This window comes from Halyomorpha halys, unplaced genomic scaffold (assembly GCF_000696795.3).
Source record: "Halyomorpha halys isolate HHAL.00 unplaced genomic scaffold, Hhal_1.1 Scaffold615.1, whole genome shotgun sequence".
Taxonomy (NCBI): Eukaryota; Metazoa; Arthropoda; class Insecta; order Hemiptera; family Pentatomidae; genus Halyomorpha; species Halyomorpha halys.
In genome coordinates, this window is record NW_027105445.1 from 93840 (window position 1) to 111039 (window position 17200).

General features: G+C 30.0%; 2 protein-coding genes across 4 annotated transcripts in view; both read left to right on the forward strand.

Moving 5' to 3' along the window:
• LOC106684781 (uncharacterized) overlaps nucleotides 1–17200 on the forward strand; it is a 67279-nt gene that overhangs the window by 47177 nt on the left and 2902 nt on the right. For 2 of the 3 annotated variants that reach the window (XM_067051317.1, XM_014427052.2), the window contains 14 exons: nucleotides 5398–5640; nucleotides 6565–6785; nucleotides 7085–7217; nucleotides 7290–7420; nucleotides 7498–7703; nucleotides 9487–9660; nucleotides 9743–9897; nucleotides 9966–10115; nucleotides 11905–12033; nucleotides 12099–12212; nucleotides 14132–14285; nucleotides 14354–14489; nucleotides 15062–15252; nucleotides 16655–16779. In XM_067051317.1, coding sequence (XP_066907418.1) covers nucleotides 5500–5640; nucleotides 6565–6785; nucleotides 7085–7217; nucleotides 7290–7420; nucleotides 7498–7703; nucleotides 9487–9660; nucleotides 9743–9897; nucleotides 9966–10115; nucleotides 11905–12033; nucleotides 12099–12212; nucleotides 14132–14285; nucleotides 14354–14489; nucleotides 15062–15252; nucleotides 16655–16779 — 2160 coding nt within the window. In that variant the 5' untranslated portion in view covers nucleotides 5398–5499. Of the gene's footprint in view, nucleotides 1–4278; nucleotides 5002–5397; nucleotides 5641–6564; nucleotides 6786–7084; nucleotides 7218–7289; nucleotides 7421–7497; nucleotides 7704–9486; nucleotides 9661–9742; nucleotides 9898–9965; nucleotides 10116–11904; nucleotides 12034–12098; nucleotides 12213–14131; nucleotides 14286–14353; nucleotides 14490–15061; nucleotides 15253–16654; nucleotides 16780–17200 lie in introns of those variants that run through there. The other variant, XM_067051318.1, reaches the window with a different exon arrangement.
• LOC106684782 (nucleoporin NUP42) lies at nucleotides 1217–3366 on the forward strand. Its single transcript, XM_014427053.3, has one exon. The coding sequence runs from the start codon at nucleotides 1397–1399 to the stop codon at nucleotides 2444–2446; it is 1050 nt and encodes a 349-aa protein (XP_014282539.1). The 5' UTR covers nucleotides 1217–1396; the 3' UTR covers nucleotides 2447–3366.

The following is a 17200-nucleotide window of genomic DNA, read 5'->3' on the forward strand; positions in this document are numbered from 1 at the left end:
GTCTTCAAAACAATCATAATCAGATAAAATGATTATTTCTTTTTTATTATCTATAATTCTTATATTCTTATTTGGTAAAAATTATAATTTAATTTATTTACAACTAAAAGAACAAGAATCAATTATTTTCTGTCATATACAAATGATGAATTTTCGTTAATTGGCTAATGATGATTGTAAAATGACGATTTTTCGTTATGGGGACGAATATGTGTTAATTTTGGAAGATCGCTGATTGACCATGTATAATAATGAATGAAATATGGTGCTAGTGAGAATTATTTCGGCCTAATTTTCAGGTCTTCATCGGGGAGTTACAGTCAGAGATTCCTGCTAAACTCTTAATAACTATTTTAATTGAGCTAACGTGTCGCCCCACGTTGCAGGGCTTGCCAGGTCTAAAAAAGATATAAACACTTAAGATAAGTAAAAAAAGTAAATGGAAAATTACAAGGGTATACAATGGAACGTTAAAATTAAATAAGAAAAATAAAATGTTACAAACAATAAATGAAAATGGAAATAGTAACATTTAAAAAGAAGAATCATTAAAGAAAGTACAAAAAAGGGGGATAAGAATAAAATTAAGAATAAAGAAAGAAAATAAAACGTTGGCTCAATTAAAATAGTTATTACTATTTGAGTTTTATTTTACCGAACCCGTACCTTATTTTATTTATGTATTAATTTTGTCTTGGAAGTACTTCATATGATGGTGGAAGATTATTGATTGACCGTGTGTGAAGATGAAAGGAATATGGTCCGGGCGCGGCCAAGAAAAACTCAAATAGTAGAAATATACTAATTTAATGAGCCAACGTTTCGCCCCACGTTGCAGGGCTTCTTCAGGGCTATTTTGACGGCAGTCAAAACTAAAATGACCCAAATTGGGTCATTTTAGTTTACTATTTGAGTTTTTCTTGACCGCACCCGGACCATATTCCTTTCATCTACTTCATATGAGTATGTACTAATACTTAAATTCTCTGGATTAGTAAATACCAGTTTAAAAAATCTGAAAAGAGAAACAATAATAACTATTCTAGAGTTACAGAGTAACTCAGTACCTAACAGTAAAAAGTTTAGTTTTAGTTCATACGATTTCATATTGAAAACTTAAAATGGCGGAAAACGCTGTGCATTTAGTTAGGTCATTATAGTTATACAAAAATATTTTATTCGTTTGTACATTCTTTTTACTTCAATAAATAAAATTCAATTGGTAATTTAGACAAAATATAGTAACTGTAATATTGTAAAATAAAATCTGGATTAAACTGTACTGCGTATAGTTATATTAGTTCAAGATTATGAAGGCCTGAATATCTGCTGATAGGCCGCGCGAAGCAGAATAACCTTATCTATTACCTCCATTGTTCAAAGTTTGACAACTGAAATGTCAGGCCAAGAGATTTGCTGGTATTTCCAGAGGAATAGTTGTCGTTTTGGAAGCAATTGCAGAAATCTCCATGTCTACGGAGCTCCACAGCAACAAGTTCGAGATACAAGAAGGAAAACTGTCACCTTCAAAGACCAAGCCCCAGAACAACCTTCAGGAGTTTCTGTACTTCAGAGAAACAGATACGTTGTTAATAATGCACCCAAAGATTCTGTCTTAACCCAACATATGGAAGAAGTGAGCAATGATATTGCTGCATCTGATAGTATGTGGCCAGCCTCCTGTTATTCTTACTTACAGACTCATGGGAATCTCCAAGGTTTCGAAGATTTTTCACCTGAAGAAATGAGGTTAAAAGCTTACAGTAATCCTCAGGAGTACATGCATGATATTAATAATTTGAAAACTAATGTTGCTGAGCTGAAGAAAAGTTTTTTAAATAAAACGCAAACAGCTCAAGAAATCTTAAATGATTATATGAAACAAGGACCTTCCAGGGCAAAACAGTTTCTTCAGCCTAGCACAGGATTCATTTCTTCAATGGATAACTCTTCGAACTTTTTTTCAGGAAATCAAAATACTCCATCATCAGGATTTTTCTCTCCTTCACAAAATACTGGCTCGTTCAGTTTGAACAATAATCCTGCTTTCCGAGGGCAACCACAGACTACTTTTAGCAGTAATATTTTTGCTCAGGCTCTTCATGAGGAAAAGCCATCGCCATTTGGGCAGAGAACTTCAGTTTTTGGAGAACCCATTGAAGACAATGCGTTTAAACAGAATATTTTTGGCAGTGTATTGCAAAGTAAATCTAATGATAACAATATCACTGCTGCTCAAGCTTCCCAATCTTCCAGTCAGTTTAGTTTTTCTAATGCTTTTTCAAATTCAGCTGCGAAAAGTGATTTATCTACCAAAGTGTCTGGAAAATGTGTTATGTATTCACAAGAAAATGAATTAACCCCGGAAGAATTAGAACAATTTAAGGCCACTACTTTCACTTACGGAAAAACTCCGTTGAAATGCCCTCCAAAAGAATTGTGTTAGTGATTCTTCAAATTATAACTATAAAGTAACTATTTAAATGTACAATTATGTTTTATTAACTTTTTATTTTTCATTTTAACTCAATTTATTATGTGTCAATTTGTATTTTAATTTATTTCGTAGTGTAATACTATCTTTATAATATTGTTTCAATATTATTTTGTTTTGAAGTTAGTTCTTAGATTTTTTATCTTAGTAATTTATATAGCAGTTATATCTGGAGAAAATTGTGGCCTTTTGTAAATATTCCGGATATATCGGAGTTTATGTTTTATAAGATCAAATTTGTATCGTGTACAATTATGTAAATTTGATAATATAAATATGAATATTATTCCCCAAAGAAATATGCAGAATGAAGATATGTCCATTGCTAGGATTCTGCTAATATAGGAAATGTTTAAATTATAACATTTCCAATATTATTATTTTGTTTTGAAATTAGTTCTTAAATAATTTGTTCCTAATAACTATTTTTAGGAGTTATATTTGAAGAAAAGTGTGGCATTTTATAAATTTTCTCCATACAACAAGATTTTCTTGTATGAGAAAATGTATGTCTTGTATAATTATGATTATAATCCCCTAAAGGGATATACAGAATAAAGATATACATCCATTGCAGAAATATTGTAAATAGTTTTATTTATATTACTGTTTCAATATTACTATTTTGTTTTGAAGTTAGTTCTTAGATAATTTGTTCATAATAACTGTTTTTAGGAGTAATATTTGAAGAAAAGTTTGGCATTTTATGTATTTCCTTCATGCAACAAAATTTTTTTGTTTTGTATGAGAACATTTATGTCTTGTGTAAATATGTAAATTTGTTAGTATAATTATGATTATTATCTCCTAAAGGCATATACAGAATAAATATATACATTATTGCAGAAATACTGCAAATAGAGGCAAACAAATATTTATAATAATTTATTTGAACCCTAAAAAATCTTTTCAGTGTTTTATTGTGTCACTAATTAAATTAAAAACTGAAGAATGTGCTATTTTAAATTTAGGTTACCGGTGAATATGTGAATTCCACATGATTCTAGATTCTAGCTTTGAACCAGAAACTTCAAGAAAGTAAAAAAAAAAAAATTATAGAACTTGTACAATTGTTTACAAATTTTAAACTGATTAAAAAAAAATACCGTTAAATAATGATGAATCAATTTACTGTGGGTAATATATATATGAGGAGAAGGTGGTTGGGGATGCAGTCAGTGAACACAAGTAAAAACCTATTTATTAGTTACAAAATTTCAGGCCTAAGAACAAAAAACAACCATAATGATTAAATGGAGTACCGAACAACAAGAAACATAAGAAGATAACAGATAATGAAGGTACAAGAGTAGTATTGAAAAAAATACATTATAATAATATTAATATTTATTTATTCTGGGATTGATCCCTTTAGAATAATTTACAGGTATCAAAATTAGGCTTTGGAGCCTTAGAGTAAATTACAAAGTAGAGATGAAATTACAAGATTTCATAAAATAAAGTAATATAATGAATTTAAAAATATAGAAATAAACAACCATAATTAACAGAATATATAAAATAATGATAAAACAAATAAAATAAAACCACTAGTCATATCATAAAACATAAGATGACTTCTGATAGTAAATAAAAAGAAAAAAAAATGATAAGAAATCAAATACAATTAAACTAAAAAGTAATAAATGAAAATATATAATTTCTGCTAGTGTACATATTTACAATTATACATGAAAATCTAAGAAATCAAATACAATTAAACTAAAAAGTAATAAATGAAAATATATAATTTCTGCTAGTGTACATATTTACAATTATACACGAAAATCTAAGACATAAAATACAGAAAGTATGGTATATAAAGCTTTTTTGAAACTTTCAATTGTTATTCTTCCGGAATTGGGTGGACAGAAGGTAGTCGAAGATACAGGATTTGAAGACTGGAAGGGTGTTAAAACTACGAATAAAGGAGGGAATAGAATTCCATAGGGAAGAGGAGCGGATGAGGAAAGATCTACCAAAGGCTGTGGTTGATGGGCAGTTACATATAAGTCTGAAGGCCGTGAACAGGTATTGTGGGAATGCACTGAGGACTTAAATTGAAGGATATCTGAGATGTACGATGGATGGCAGGATTGGATAACTTGATAGAGAAAGGAAGCAAGGAAATATTTACGACGGAAGGAGGGGTAAAGCCACTTCAACTATTCATAAAATCGGGTGACACAGGCGTCCCTGGGGACCCCAAAGATGAATCGTACAAAGCTGTTTTAATTTTGCTTCAAGATCCCCAGATACACTCCCGTAAACCACACAGCAATAGTCAAAGTGGGGGAATATTAATGATGTAACCAGGAGCCTTCGGGATTCAAAAGGAAGTAGGTGATGGAGATAATTATACGCTTCAGGGTGGAAAAGGTACGACATGAAATATCGGAGACATGGTTTTTCCAGGAGAGAGTTTGGTCTATAGTGACACCAAAGTTTTTAATGGATGGAATTGTATTGGATTGTTGTTGAGGAATAAGAGGAATAGTTTTCAGGAGGTGATTGGATCCTATTACGATTGCCTTAGTTGATATAATTTTAGTATATTACATAGTTTAATATAAGAATGCTGAAATGGTATATAATTATATACACTGAAATTCATAATATTAAAATTAAGAATGGAGAAAGAAAATAATATAAATATGATAATCAACTAAATAAATATATGTATGAATTGGAAATTATTTAAAATTGATGTGATAAAGATATAATTATGTGTAATTAATAAAATATTCATTCATTCTTAATTTTGACAGTTTCAATATTCTTGTAATATTATACCAATTTGATTTTCTTCTAATTTTGTTGCCTTTAAAAGTTCCAAAGTATTAGTTCTTTACAAATCAAAGTTATCTTTCAGCAGTATTTAATTGATGCCTTTTATTTTTCAGGAATGGAATTTCAAGGAGGAATTTAATTTATAAATACAAAATTAAAATGAAAAAAATTATAATTGTGGATAATCGCTAATGTAATTTAGTGTATTGTAAATTATGAACATTTCAAAATGGCTGCCTATCGAAGATACAGCCATTCAAGAATTTGTAAAGAACTGCAAAAAACTCAACATGCTGTCACTTTCTCTAGAAAAGAAATTAGGAAATATGCTTCATGACAAGGATGAATGTTACTCGGTAAATCTTATATTAATAATACTTTTTTATTTATTCCTTTTTTTTTTATTTAATTTATTTCAAGGGATGATTTATTTATTAATAATAAATAGTTTTTTTTGTAAGCTCAGTATTTATTTATAATTTAAAAATTTGACAAAATCAGAATTAAAAATCTAGTATGTTGTGTGCATCAGACAACTTTCACTTACCACCTTACATATTACCCAAATTTTGAGTAGATTGGTTAACTCCTGTTAAAGTTATTACTATTTTTTCTGATTTTCCAGAACAAATTTAAGATCAGAATGGGAGAAAATTTTGAACAAAACATTTTTATTTTTCTGGGGTATTCTAAAAATAGATATTTAAGTTTCTAGATGTGGAAATAATGGATATTAAATTTTTTCCTGCCAGGAATAAAATATAATGAAGTCGTAAACATATTTTTGCAATTAAGATAGTTCTAGTTGGTAGCTGATATTAAAGCCATATAATCTTGGATTTAAAGAACGAGTTTAATAAAAAATGTTAGCTGTTTTGGAGAAAAAATTGCTTTGACATCCCAGATATATAACTGCCTTAATTAAATAATTTCAGTTTCATACAAATTTTCATTTTTTTGAGCTACGTTGTTCACACAAGACACACATGAAGATCATTTTGCTAGACACACTCAAGGGACTTTAAAAAGTGTGATTCCATTGAAAACTCAAATTCGAAAATTTTTAATATAGCAATACTTCCCCTTACTATATATTTCATGTATCTGTAAGTGAATGTTAGAATAATTTTGAAAAAATAAAAGTTTTTTTTTTTAATTGTTAAACCTTCATATTTCGAATATAAAATTTATTATTTTATAAAAATTAGTAGCATTATTGAGCTTTTATACCTTCAAATATGGTATTGCTTTTTTGACAGTCCACTTTAAAAATATTTCAGGAATTGGAAGCCATTATGGAAGGATTAGACACTACTGGAAAATTATTCACCAAGGTATCCGGGGACCACAGGGTAGCCATTGCTTCCAACTATAAATGCAAGCATTGGAGGGAACATATAAAGGAGAAACGATTATCAATAATGTACTTATCGCATCAAGTAATTACATCAGCACTATCCAAATATCTAGAAGATCGTGTTCAACTAGTTTATGTATTAAGGTAAAAAAATAATTAGAAATAACAATCTTTATGGAGTACAGTAGATGCATGACTTTAGATGAATTTAATTCCCACTAAGACAAGCTCTTAGCTGTCGTAATTTTTTGGAAAAAAAAATCAAAATGCATTCTTAGATTTTTCTGGACTTTTATTATGGCAGAAAGATACCAATAATAAACTAGAAAATTCAAACCCTGTCATTGTGAGAATTAGTTACACCTATCGCCTATTTTTGGCATTTATCAGCTCTAACAATGAGCTTATCGGACAGGGACTTTAGTCCTTAATTATAATTTCAGGTTGATTGAGTTCTTTGACACACTCCTTGCTCTCAGTAGCAGCAGTGAGAATCAGTGTACATCAGTCGTTCGAAATACATGCCCTTCGATGCTTCATCCTATGCGGAAACTCTCTCTTACGAAGATTCTTCAGGTTGCTGATCAGAATTAGTATTTCACTTTTGCTATTAGCTTATTTCATTGATGTCTGAAAAATTAATTTCAGGTTATTGCACACATCAGAGCAGAACATTGTGGCCAACAATTAATATATATTCTGTTGAATTTGAAGACAGAAACTGAAAAAATTGAATCTGACTATCCATCATCAGACAACTCGAGCATGGAAGTTTACAGGTAATTTGATATGATGAGCATTTCCCCGAAAATGATACCTTTGATTTAATATTGTTAATTAACCTAAAATGATTTAGGGCTCTAACAGAAAACTTATCCCCGGTTCATGAAAATGCTAATGCGAAAAAAGAAAATACTGAAGAAAATATACCACCAGAAATAGCCATGTTAAATGGACTTTTAACCCTTGAAAGTCACAAGTTAAAACCATTATTCGAAACGATGGCTAAAGAAACTCCTGACCGTCTTGGTCCTTATTTCATTAAAGAGTCAAGATCAAAAGGTATTATTAATAAATTACAAAAAAAAAAAAATAAGATTAAATGAATTATTGTATCTGTATTTTCAATTAACGATGAGCTTACATTTTTACACTCCAGTATTTCTAACTTATACCCTCTCTCAACAATTGATTATTCAACCTAAAGTATCCCATTCCAGTCCAAAACTATTCTCATATCATATTTTTGAATAAATTCAGTTAATGTTTTAAACAATATTTTATATTATCAAATATATTAAAATTTTATATATATATTTTTTTTATTTTGAAAATCAGTCAATAATACAAATATATTTAGGTGAGGTTTCACAACTTTATTGTAGCATAGTCATGCCCTACAATTAAAAAAAACAGTTTTTTAGAACAACTAATTATTATAAAATTACATGTACATGGTGTAATTTAATATTAATATCTATTACAATTAAAACAGATTTTTCTACATTGCTGTTACCCAATTAACTCAAGGTTTGGGCCGGAACTGAACAGGATTGAAATGGAGTTAGAGTTTTCTTTGGTTGTTCCAACATTTAACCCTTCTAGCAAGTAGTTTGTCTGTTATTTCTGTTTTGTATTTTGTCTATTTATATTTAGTGTTGTTAATTATGTCTTATGTATTTATTAGGTTAGAGTAACATGAATTTAAATTGTGTACATCTATTTCAATCCTATTCAGTCAGTCGAGTTATTGGGATCACAGCAATATAGAACAAACTGTAACAAACAATTGTAAGTAATGTTTATAGATATTAGTCTTAAACTGTAAACTTTGTACTTTTAGTTTTTTAAATAATTAGTTAAAGAAAAACTTTGTTCTAAGGGTTCACGGTACACTCATTTATACATATGTATACTGTTAGTTACTGTGAATAAATTGGGTGGACTGTATAAAATGGATATCTTTGAAATGATTGGTGTTAGGTTACATTATGGACACAACAGCCGTTTATGGGTCCCAGAGCACTCGATTTGGCATACTGTGGGTTTGATTCCCACCTGAGACAGTTCATATTTATTTCTCAGCCATCACGAGAAATGAATATTTACATCCCAACTTCAAAGCAGCAATCAGGGGTTGGTAAAAAGGACCGCTAGGGCCATGTGCTGGACTAATTATATTACATGATTTAACTGGGTAGAAAAGCCAAAAGATACATTCTTGTTATTAATTGTTACTTGATTTAGATTTGGGATGTTATATAGTTTCTTCAGAAATACATTTATTTTAGTAGGGGTACCTAATAAATAGTTGAAGAAAAGGTTTTTAACTGAGTTCCTGTTTTTTAAAAATATTCTCTGCTTCCTTTGTGGGCTTTTAGTTCCCTTTTGATTTACTCCTGCATGCTTATGAGGATAATTTACTAAAAAAAAAATAAATAAATTAGCTATACATAATGGGTTGCAATAAATTTAAAGTTGTTCAGAAAATAATCTTTTTAGAGGCAACCTGTTTAAATAAAACCTTGTTACATTCTATAATTTGATCCTCATATAATTAATATTGGGATAATTTTTGGTGTCCATATAGAAAATAAAAGATATTTACAAAAAGATATTTGTCATATTTACAAATGTATTTCTCCCAGACACATATTCTTATGATGATATCTTAGTGAATCGCTGCTAATTAATGGGATTAGTTCTGTCTGTAGCAACTTTATGGCATCAAATTTTCCAAAAGATTTTAACTTGGTATAATTTTTACATGTAATCTTCCAGACTTATCACTTATTCTTAAGTAATTCCAAACTTATATTAATAATTAACACATTGTAACATGTAGGAGATATGAGAATGAGCACAAAAGGAAGGCAGAAAGTCATAGCGTACTACCAAGAAGTCCTCTGGGGGCTAGTTGGCACATATGCAGAGTACAAGTTAATCTGGAGAGCTATCGGATTTCAGGGAGAAGCTTGCAATCAGTGGGCTACGTGGATTAAAAAACTGGCTAGTAACCGTAAGTTTAACGTTAATCTTTACATGACTTATATTATTATCTAATTGTGTGTATTAAACATTTTTAAAAATAACCTTTTTAGCAACCCTTCCACATATTCTGAAACCTGCGCTTCAAAGCCTAGTGGACGGTCTGTGCCTACACATAACCACGGTAACTTGGGATCACATGTTCAGGAAAGCGATGGTGGCAGCTGGTTATCAAAACAGTAAATACATCAATAACAACTATGAAAATGTACAAAAAATGCTTATGAGTCATTTTGACCAAATATAGCAGATTGTAATCAATTCAAACATTTTTAGGGGAGTTATACAGGTTTAATGTTCAGCGAAATGTTCTCCGAATTGGTCTCACTCAGTAATAGCTGTGAAGGTTCTAACTGGACAGTAGCTGCGTTGGAAGAACTTCCTCTCACTGAGCAGATCCCAATACTTCATAGGCTGGATCACACGGTATGAGATTAATATAATTTCTTTAATAAATTACTGTAATACCTTGTAAATCTGCAAAAAAAAACTTCATTCCATTTTAAAACAAATAAAAAATAACTTATTCAGTGAGGCTTAGTGAAGAATAAATTCTCTCTAATTCGTTGGAATGCGGTGTTAATATTTGAATGTAGATTGATATGAGAAGAACATGGTCGGGGGCGGTCATTACATAAATTTCAGGTCTTCATCAGGGCTGAAAAAAAAAAAAAAAACGAGATACAACCTTAATTAACAGAAACATAAAAATAAAAATAAAATAATAATAAACCAATTTGGAAATATAAATAGAAAGATATTAAATTAATAGTAGTTGGTACTTAAAGAAGATAAAATATAATATTTTAGAGGTAAGATTTATAGAAAATAAATGATAAAAAAAAAATTTTTTTTAAGAGTAAATAAATTTAGCAGTTAAAATAATGTAAATTAAATAAAAAAGTTAAGTCTATATTGTTACAACCCACAAAGGATCAGGATTGGAGTACTTTGTAAGGAAGTACTGTAACTAAACCAATGGTTGTGCAAGGAGGTGATTTAGTTCAATCACACTTGACTGCCAGATTTTTACCTAATTAAGGAGCTGGGTGGACTCTCAAGAGCTCTAGAACCCAGAGGGTTGACTCAGGGAAACAGTGTAACAGAAAATAATTATCTATAACTCCCTGATTCGAACCCAGGTCTTTGGAGTTAGTAATACAGAACAAAAAAAAAAGTAACACAGAGCCTTACAACTGAGCTACCAGCTCCCACAAAATAATTTAAATTAAATAAATAATTATATTCTAACTTTTTTCAACTTGATATCTATTATTTGATGAAAAACGAATGTAGATGATATATTAATAATTATTTGATTGTAATTAAATTTTGATTTAAAAAATTGAAATTAAATTTCAAAAAGTAGTTTTTTTGTTATCTACTAAAAACTTTTCAATAAGTCTATATGCAAAATAGAAATAAATTTTGTTGTTACATACAAAAAATAAATAAATTCTTATATTTGTAGTTTAAAAACTAAAAACAATATATATATTTAGTAAGTAAAATATTTTCAACAATTAAATACTACTGAATCAAATATTAACTATCATATGAGGAGAAGATGGTCAGGAGTGCGTTTAGTGAAGGTACACAAATAAACAAAACTTATTTATTTGTGCCGAAATTTAGACCTGAATTTCAGGACATCAGGGAACTTAAGCGGAGATTCTGTTAAAAGTCAAAACGTATATCCAAAACATCAAACAAATCCACAATTTATCTTCACTGATCGCACTCCTGACCATCGAATAATATTATAGTCAGTATTTCATTCAGCTGTATTTAATTGTTTAAAAGATTCTACTTACTAAATATATTTTTTTTCTTAGTTTTTAAACTACAAATATAATAATTTATTTATTTTTTGTGTGTAATGACAAAATTTATTTCCATTTTGCATATAGTCTGATTGAAAAGTATTTAGCAGATAAAAAAAAAATGTTTTTTAAATCAAAATTTAATTAAAATCAAATAATTATTTACATATCTACTGTATTATATTTTTCCAATCCGATCCATCTTCACCTCATATCAATCTACAGCCAACTATGAACACCTCATTATTAACTATCATAGCTGATAAGAAGGAAATAACAGTTTAAAATAACCGATCAATAATTTGAAAACCATCTATAGAATAAATAAATCATCTACATTGATTTGAATTGTTATTATGACTTAAAATTAATAATGGAAATTTTGTAATTAGATTCATACGTGCAGACTTTGGGCTGAGGGAAAAGCAAGGCAACTGGCAAACATGTGGAATATGGATCAGTTCTTCAGAGTGACACAAATAGATGTCGCTGCATCTCTCAAAGAACTTTCAAACAGCCATGTAGGTATATAAATTAAAATGTCAATTATATGCTCAATACTGCTCATTTATAATATTTTGAATAGTTCGCCAACCAAAATGACTTATTGGGACCAGAATGCAGTGTCCATGTGATGGTATGCGGCAAAATGAGAGCCAAGTTAGTTTCCGAAGTGAATGACAATGTAGAACAGCTGAAGGTAATTAGACTTACTTATTTTTCTTAATTCAGTTAAGTTAGGCTGTAAATATTTGAGCATAAATCTATTAATGATTACACAATCTCAGGCACATAATCTATATGTTATGTCACACAGTGGTGAAAAGTGTGAAAAAACCCTCCAAAATGAAATGTGTCTAATCATGTTAATGAGTGTGGTTTCTTACACTCATATACCTATATACGAATTCACCGTAATTGGTTCTCCCATCAAACTATATTCCTGAGCCGTAGACTTAATCTTACAGGTGTTATTTCAGCATTGGAAAAAAGTGAGTTTTTACTTGCTGTTGTTATTTGTATTAAACTATCCAACAAAAAATATTTCAGCCAAGTTGATATAAATGAAAATTAGTATATATGTTGTAGTTTTTCAAAAGTAGGTTTGTTTTTTGAAATATTTTTTTCTAAATTTCTTAGGCCATTTGGCATATTCTCGATAGATTAGAAGAAAAGGAGCTTTATTGACCTTTGTGATGAGACTATTTCCACATAAAAGTGTAAATATTGGAACAAATTTTTTTTTGTAAGTTTCAAGTATTGGTACTGGTACTGGTATTTGGTGGGGGCAACAAGTCCAGCAAGTGGGTCTAGTGGTCCTTTTTGCCAACCCCTGGCGGCTATCTGGGTTGCTGCCGCGTACTAACCAAGGTGGGAGGGTCAAAATTCATTCTTCGGGACCGCCAAAAAATAAAGGTTTAACTGCCCCAGGAGGGAATTGAACTCACAACATTCCAAACCAAGCGCACTGGGACCTGCACCTCAACCGACGTGGCAGTCACTTCCTTAAGTTTCAAGTAAGTCAGGGCCTTCTTGGAAGGTGTAACCTTTTGGTTACACTCACCTTATTTTTAAGGTGAGAACAATAATCAAATTAACAACTATGAATCAGAATAACAGTTTATTTACAGGGAAAATTAAGATTAATATTTTTACATCAGAAAATATTATCAAAAGTAATAAAAAAAAAAAAAAAATACATTCCAGTACATTGTCTGTTTCCCACCACTGTGTGTCATATTACTACAATGAAATTACAATTAAATGATAATAGCACAACATAACATAGTGAAATGTTGTTAAATCATTAGTAAATTTGTGGTGAATTAGTAGTAATCCATCTCAATTCACATACCAATCTTTACTTTAAATCAATTAATTTTTTATTTATTTATAATGGTACTGGTACCGGTATTTGGGGTGGGAACAAGTCCCGCAAGTGAGCCAAGTGGTCCTTTTTACCAACTCTTGGCGGCTACCTGATTTGGCGCCACGTACTAACCAAGGTGGGAGTGTCAAGATTCTTTTCTTGGGACTGCCAAAAAATAAATATTAACTGTTCCAGGTGGGAATCGAACCCACAACATTCCAAACCATTCGCTCTGGGACCTATGCCACAACATGCATGGCCGTCGCGTCCCTTTATTTATAGTGATAAAATCATGTTTATGATGAATAACAAAAAAGTTAATGGCCTTCTTATCTCCAAAAATTGTTATAAATTAAAAATATATGGATTAAAATACAAGAACATTAAAATAATCTATTTAGAGAAAAATAGGTATTTTTAAAAGGTACTTACCCTATTGGTTTTGCACTGGTATAATAACTATAGACTTGATGGTACACAATAAGCATCAAACGTCTTAGTGTATTAAGCCAAATAAACCAATAAACATAAATTAATATTTTTCCTTTTTACTGTGAATTTTAGAATCACAGATATAAAAATCAAAATCAAACGATTTTATTTTCGTTTTCCTAAAAAAGTTTCGATGTTAGAATAGTTCGTTGAAAACCAAAAATACTTTCCACCTAATGAAATATTATCATTTATTTGAATAACAAATTATTAAGTTTTGTTTTCCTTTAATAACTGAATAACCTTTTTTGTTGAAGGCGGTACCAACACAGAGCATTGATGTTCTTGCGAGCATCAGTCGTACCTTCAGCCTTGCAAATCTGAAACTTATGTTTCCACCGCCTAAATATTGGAAGCAGCAATTTGATGAAATACCTCAATATGCGAGCAAATATGTTGAAGATTATTTAGGTAATATTTGATAATAAAATGAATATATGTTGTATATCAAAATAATAATTCATTTATTGAAATTTCAGATGAAATCCTGAAGCCTGTCATAAATGCGACTAAAACATTAGACAGTCCAGTACAGCAAAAGGTGTCCTGTTTGGTACTCGACATTATGTGCGAAGCTTGGTTAGACCACATTTATAAAAATAAAATTAAGTTCACGTAAGTCACTATAGTAATTATTTCATATAATTTAATTCTAATTTCATACAAGATAAAAATCAATGAGGAAAATTGTTTAATTTTATTATTAATAAAATACAAAAAAATTTGTTTTCTTCTATTATGCTGTGTAATGTAGAACCCGATGTATTTGGGCAGCATAGATGAATAAAGCATTTCTCTCTCTCCTTCTAATAATATTTTAAGATAGTGGGCTATGGAATAAAATGATAATTTGATGGAGAGAGACAATTTTTTTTTTTTTAATCCCCCTCCCTTGCCATTTCTGGCTTACGGGGTGCGGGAGCAGTGGGGTAGTGCGCTGGGGTTTGCACATGCCACTGCTTCCAAAGATCACCAATTTTTTTTTTTTTTATTCTTTTATTAATTATTCAATTATTAAATTTGGAGAGAGACAATCCTGTCCTGTTAAACCAAGATAAGGCTATCCCATGGCATACATGCATGCCACCCGCCAGTGACTGAATACCGGCACGGTATAGATGTATGCCATCAGCAACAATTATACAACAGATAATCTGAAAATAATAGAACCATCTCTTTCATTACAGAGAATGGGGGGCGCTTCAACTTCTGGCAGACTTTGGAGCTGTACCAACTTGGCTGATGGAAAGGGTACAGGCGACACCAAACCTCCTCTCGACCGAGATGCTGAGGAGATGCGAAGGCGTGGGTAGATTACTGCTATCCCAACCAGGTCACAGGATACCGATGATTGATAAATCAATCAGAAAATATCAAGGTACTGATTATAGACAAAATATTAAACTGAAGAATGAAGTGTTTATAATTGGCTGTAAATTTGATTTGAGAAGATATTGGTGCACTCATTAATGATACAAAATAAATAAAACTTATTTATTTGTGCTGACGTTTTGATTCTTGATTGAGGGCTTCGTCAAGGCTGAAAAAAATAAAAATAAGATAATAACAAACAAAATTAGAAACATATATAACAATAAATTAAGTAGATAGTAGATGATACTAATATAAGATAAAATATAATATTGTAGAAGTAAGAATTATACAAAACAAATGAAAAAAGAAAAGGTTATTAAAAATCAAACAGTGATCACATTAATAAAGAAGTGAATATTAGGGGTACGGTACTCATGATATTGTGTTAAATGTAAAATGTTTTACCATGTTAAATGTTATAAGTATAGGATTGTGAGCAGCCCTATTCGAAGTCATGTTAAATGCATAAGAGCTCCTTGTGGATTTTTTGAGCAACTTGTATTATAATATTTCCTTCCAAAACTTCATGTTATTGTTTACTTCTAAGTTTTGACTAAAGTAATTTATTAAAACATGCCTAAATTGAGTGAAAAGTAAAAGTTTGGCTACTGATTATATTTTTTAAAAAGTCCAAAACACAAGACAAAAGAAAAAAAACACGAACTCCGAGTAAGTAACCTAACACAAAAAATAAAACGGTATGAGCTCAGCTGGTCTTTTTTGTGACTCATTCTCCATTTAACAGACCTAGTAACAGACTCTCAGCCATGTTATATGTTATATCGTTTAACACAGCTACTATGTTAATTTCAAATACTCATCATTTACATTTTATCCTGTACTTTTCATTATGTTTATTCCTTTATTTATATGAGCACTGTCTAATTTTTAATAACTTTTTTTTACATTTGTTTTGTATAATTCTTACTTCTACAATATTATATTTTATCTTCTACTATCTACTTAATTTATTGTTATATATCTTTGCCTATATATAAGTTTGCCTGAAATTCAAGTCATAACGTTGGCACAAATAAATAAGTTTTACTTATTTGTGTATCATCACTGATCATACCCCTGACCATCTTCTCATACAAAATATATATAATACATATTTTACCTTTTTCTCCAAAATATTTTTTATTCAATAATTAATTTTTAAATCCAATCGTAATAATAGTTTTGCAGGACTCAATATAAATTAATTAATTAACTAATTTTTTGATAATTACCTTCAGCGATTATCCTGGCATCTTGACGACAGATGCATAGCAGTATCTAAGTTATTCTAAGGAACTTAAGGTTTTTTAGATAGAGGCTTGAATTAATATTACATATAATATATAATACATTAATACCTAATATTCGTTAAGTTATAATTAATAAAATTTTCAAAACCTTTACAGATGAAGACGAGTCCTCACCTACAAGAATGCCTCCCGAAATGTATGTTCCTAATCAGACACAATGGCTCGAATTAAGAGCCCAAAGAAATAACTATTTTTCATTCTGCTGCTCAGGACTACGACTAGTAAGTACAATAGTTTGGAAATATAGTAGTTCGGAAGAATATTAATACGTTAGGTCTTATTCTCAATGAAATAGTGTGATATAGTTTAAATGCCTAATTTTCAAAATATCCTGCACTAAAGAACCATTAATTTTGTTAATTTGAAATGATTTACCATTTCTTACACTTAGTAAAAGATTAGAAATATGAACTTACTACAAAAAAAATTCTTAATTGGATCAATATTAAGGAACAGCAAACATTCAGGCTTGGTATAGTGATTCATAAACAATTTTGTATTATTTGTTATTTACTGACATAATAAATTAGTTAGATATAAAAGGAATATGGTCCGCGTGTGGTCAAAATAACACAAATAGTAATTAAACTATTTATTATTATAAGAAATAGTTGACCGTGGATGATGAACGAGAGGATGGTT

Excerpts from the sequence above, each read along its gene's own strand:
- LOC106684782 (XM_014427053.3), top strand. The coding sequence starts at position 1,397 with ATGTCAGGCCAAGAGATTTGCTGGTATTTCCAGAGGAATAGTTGTCGT.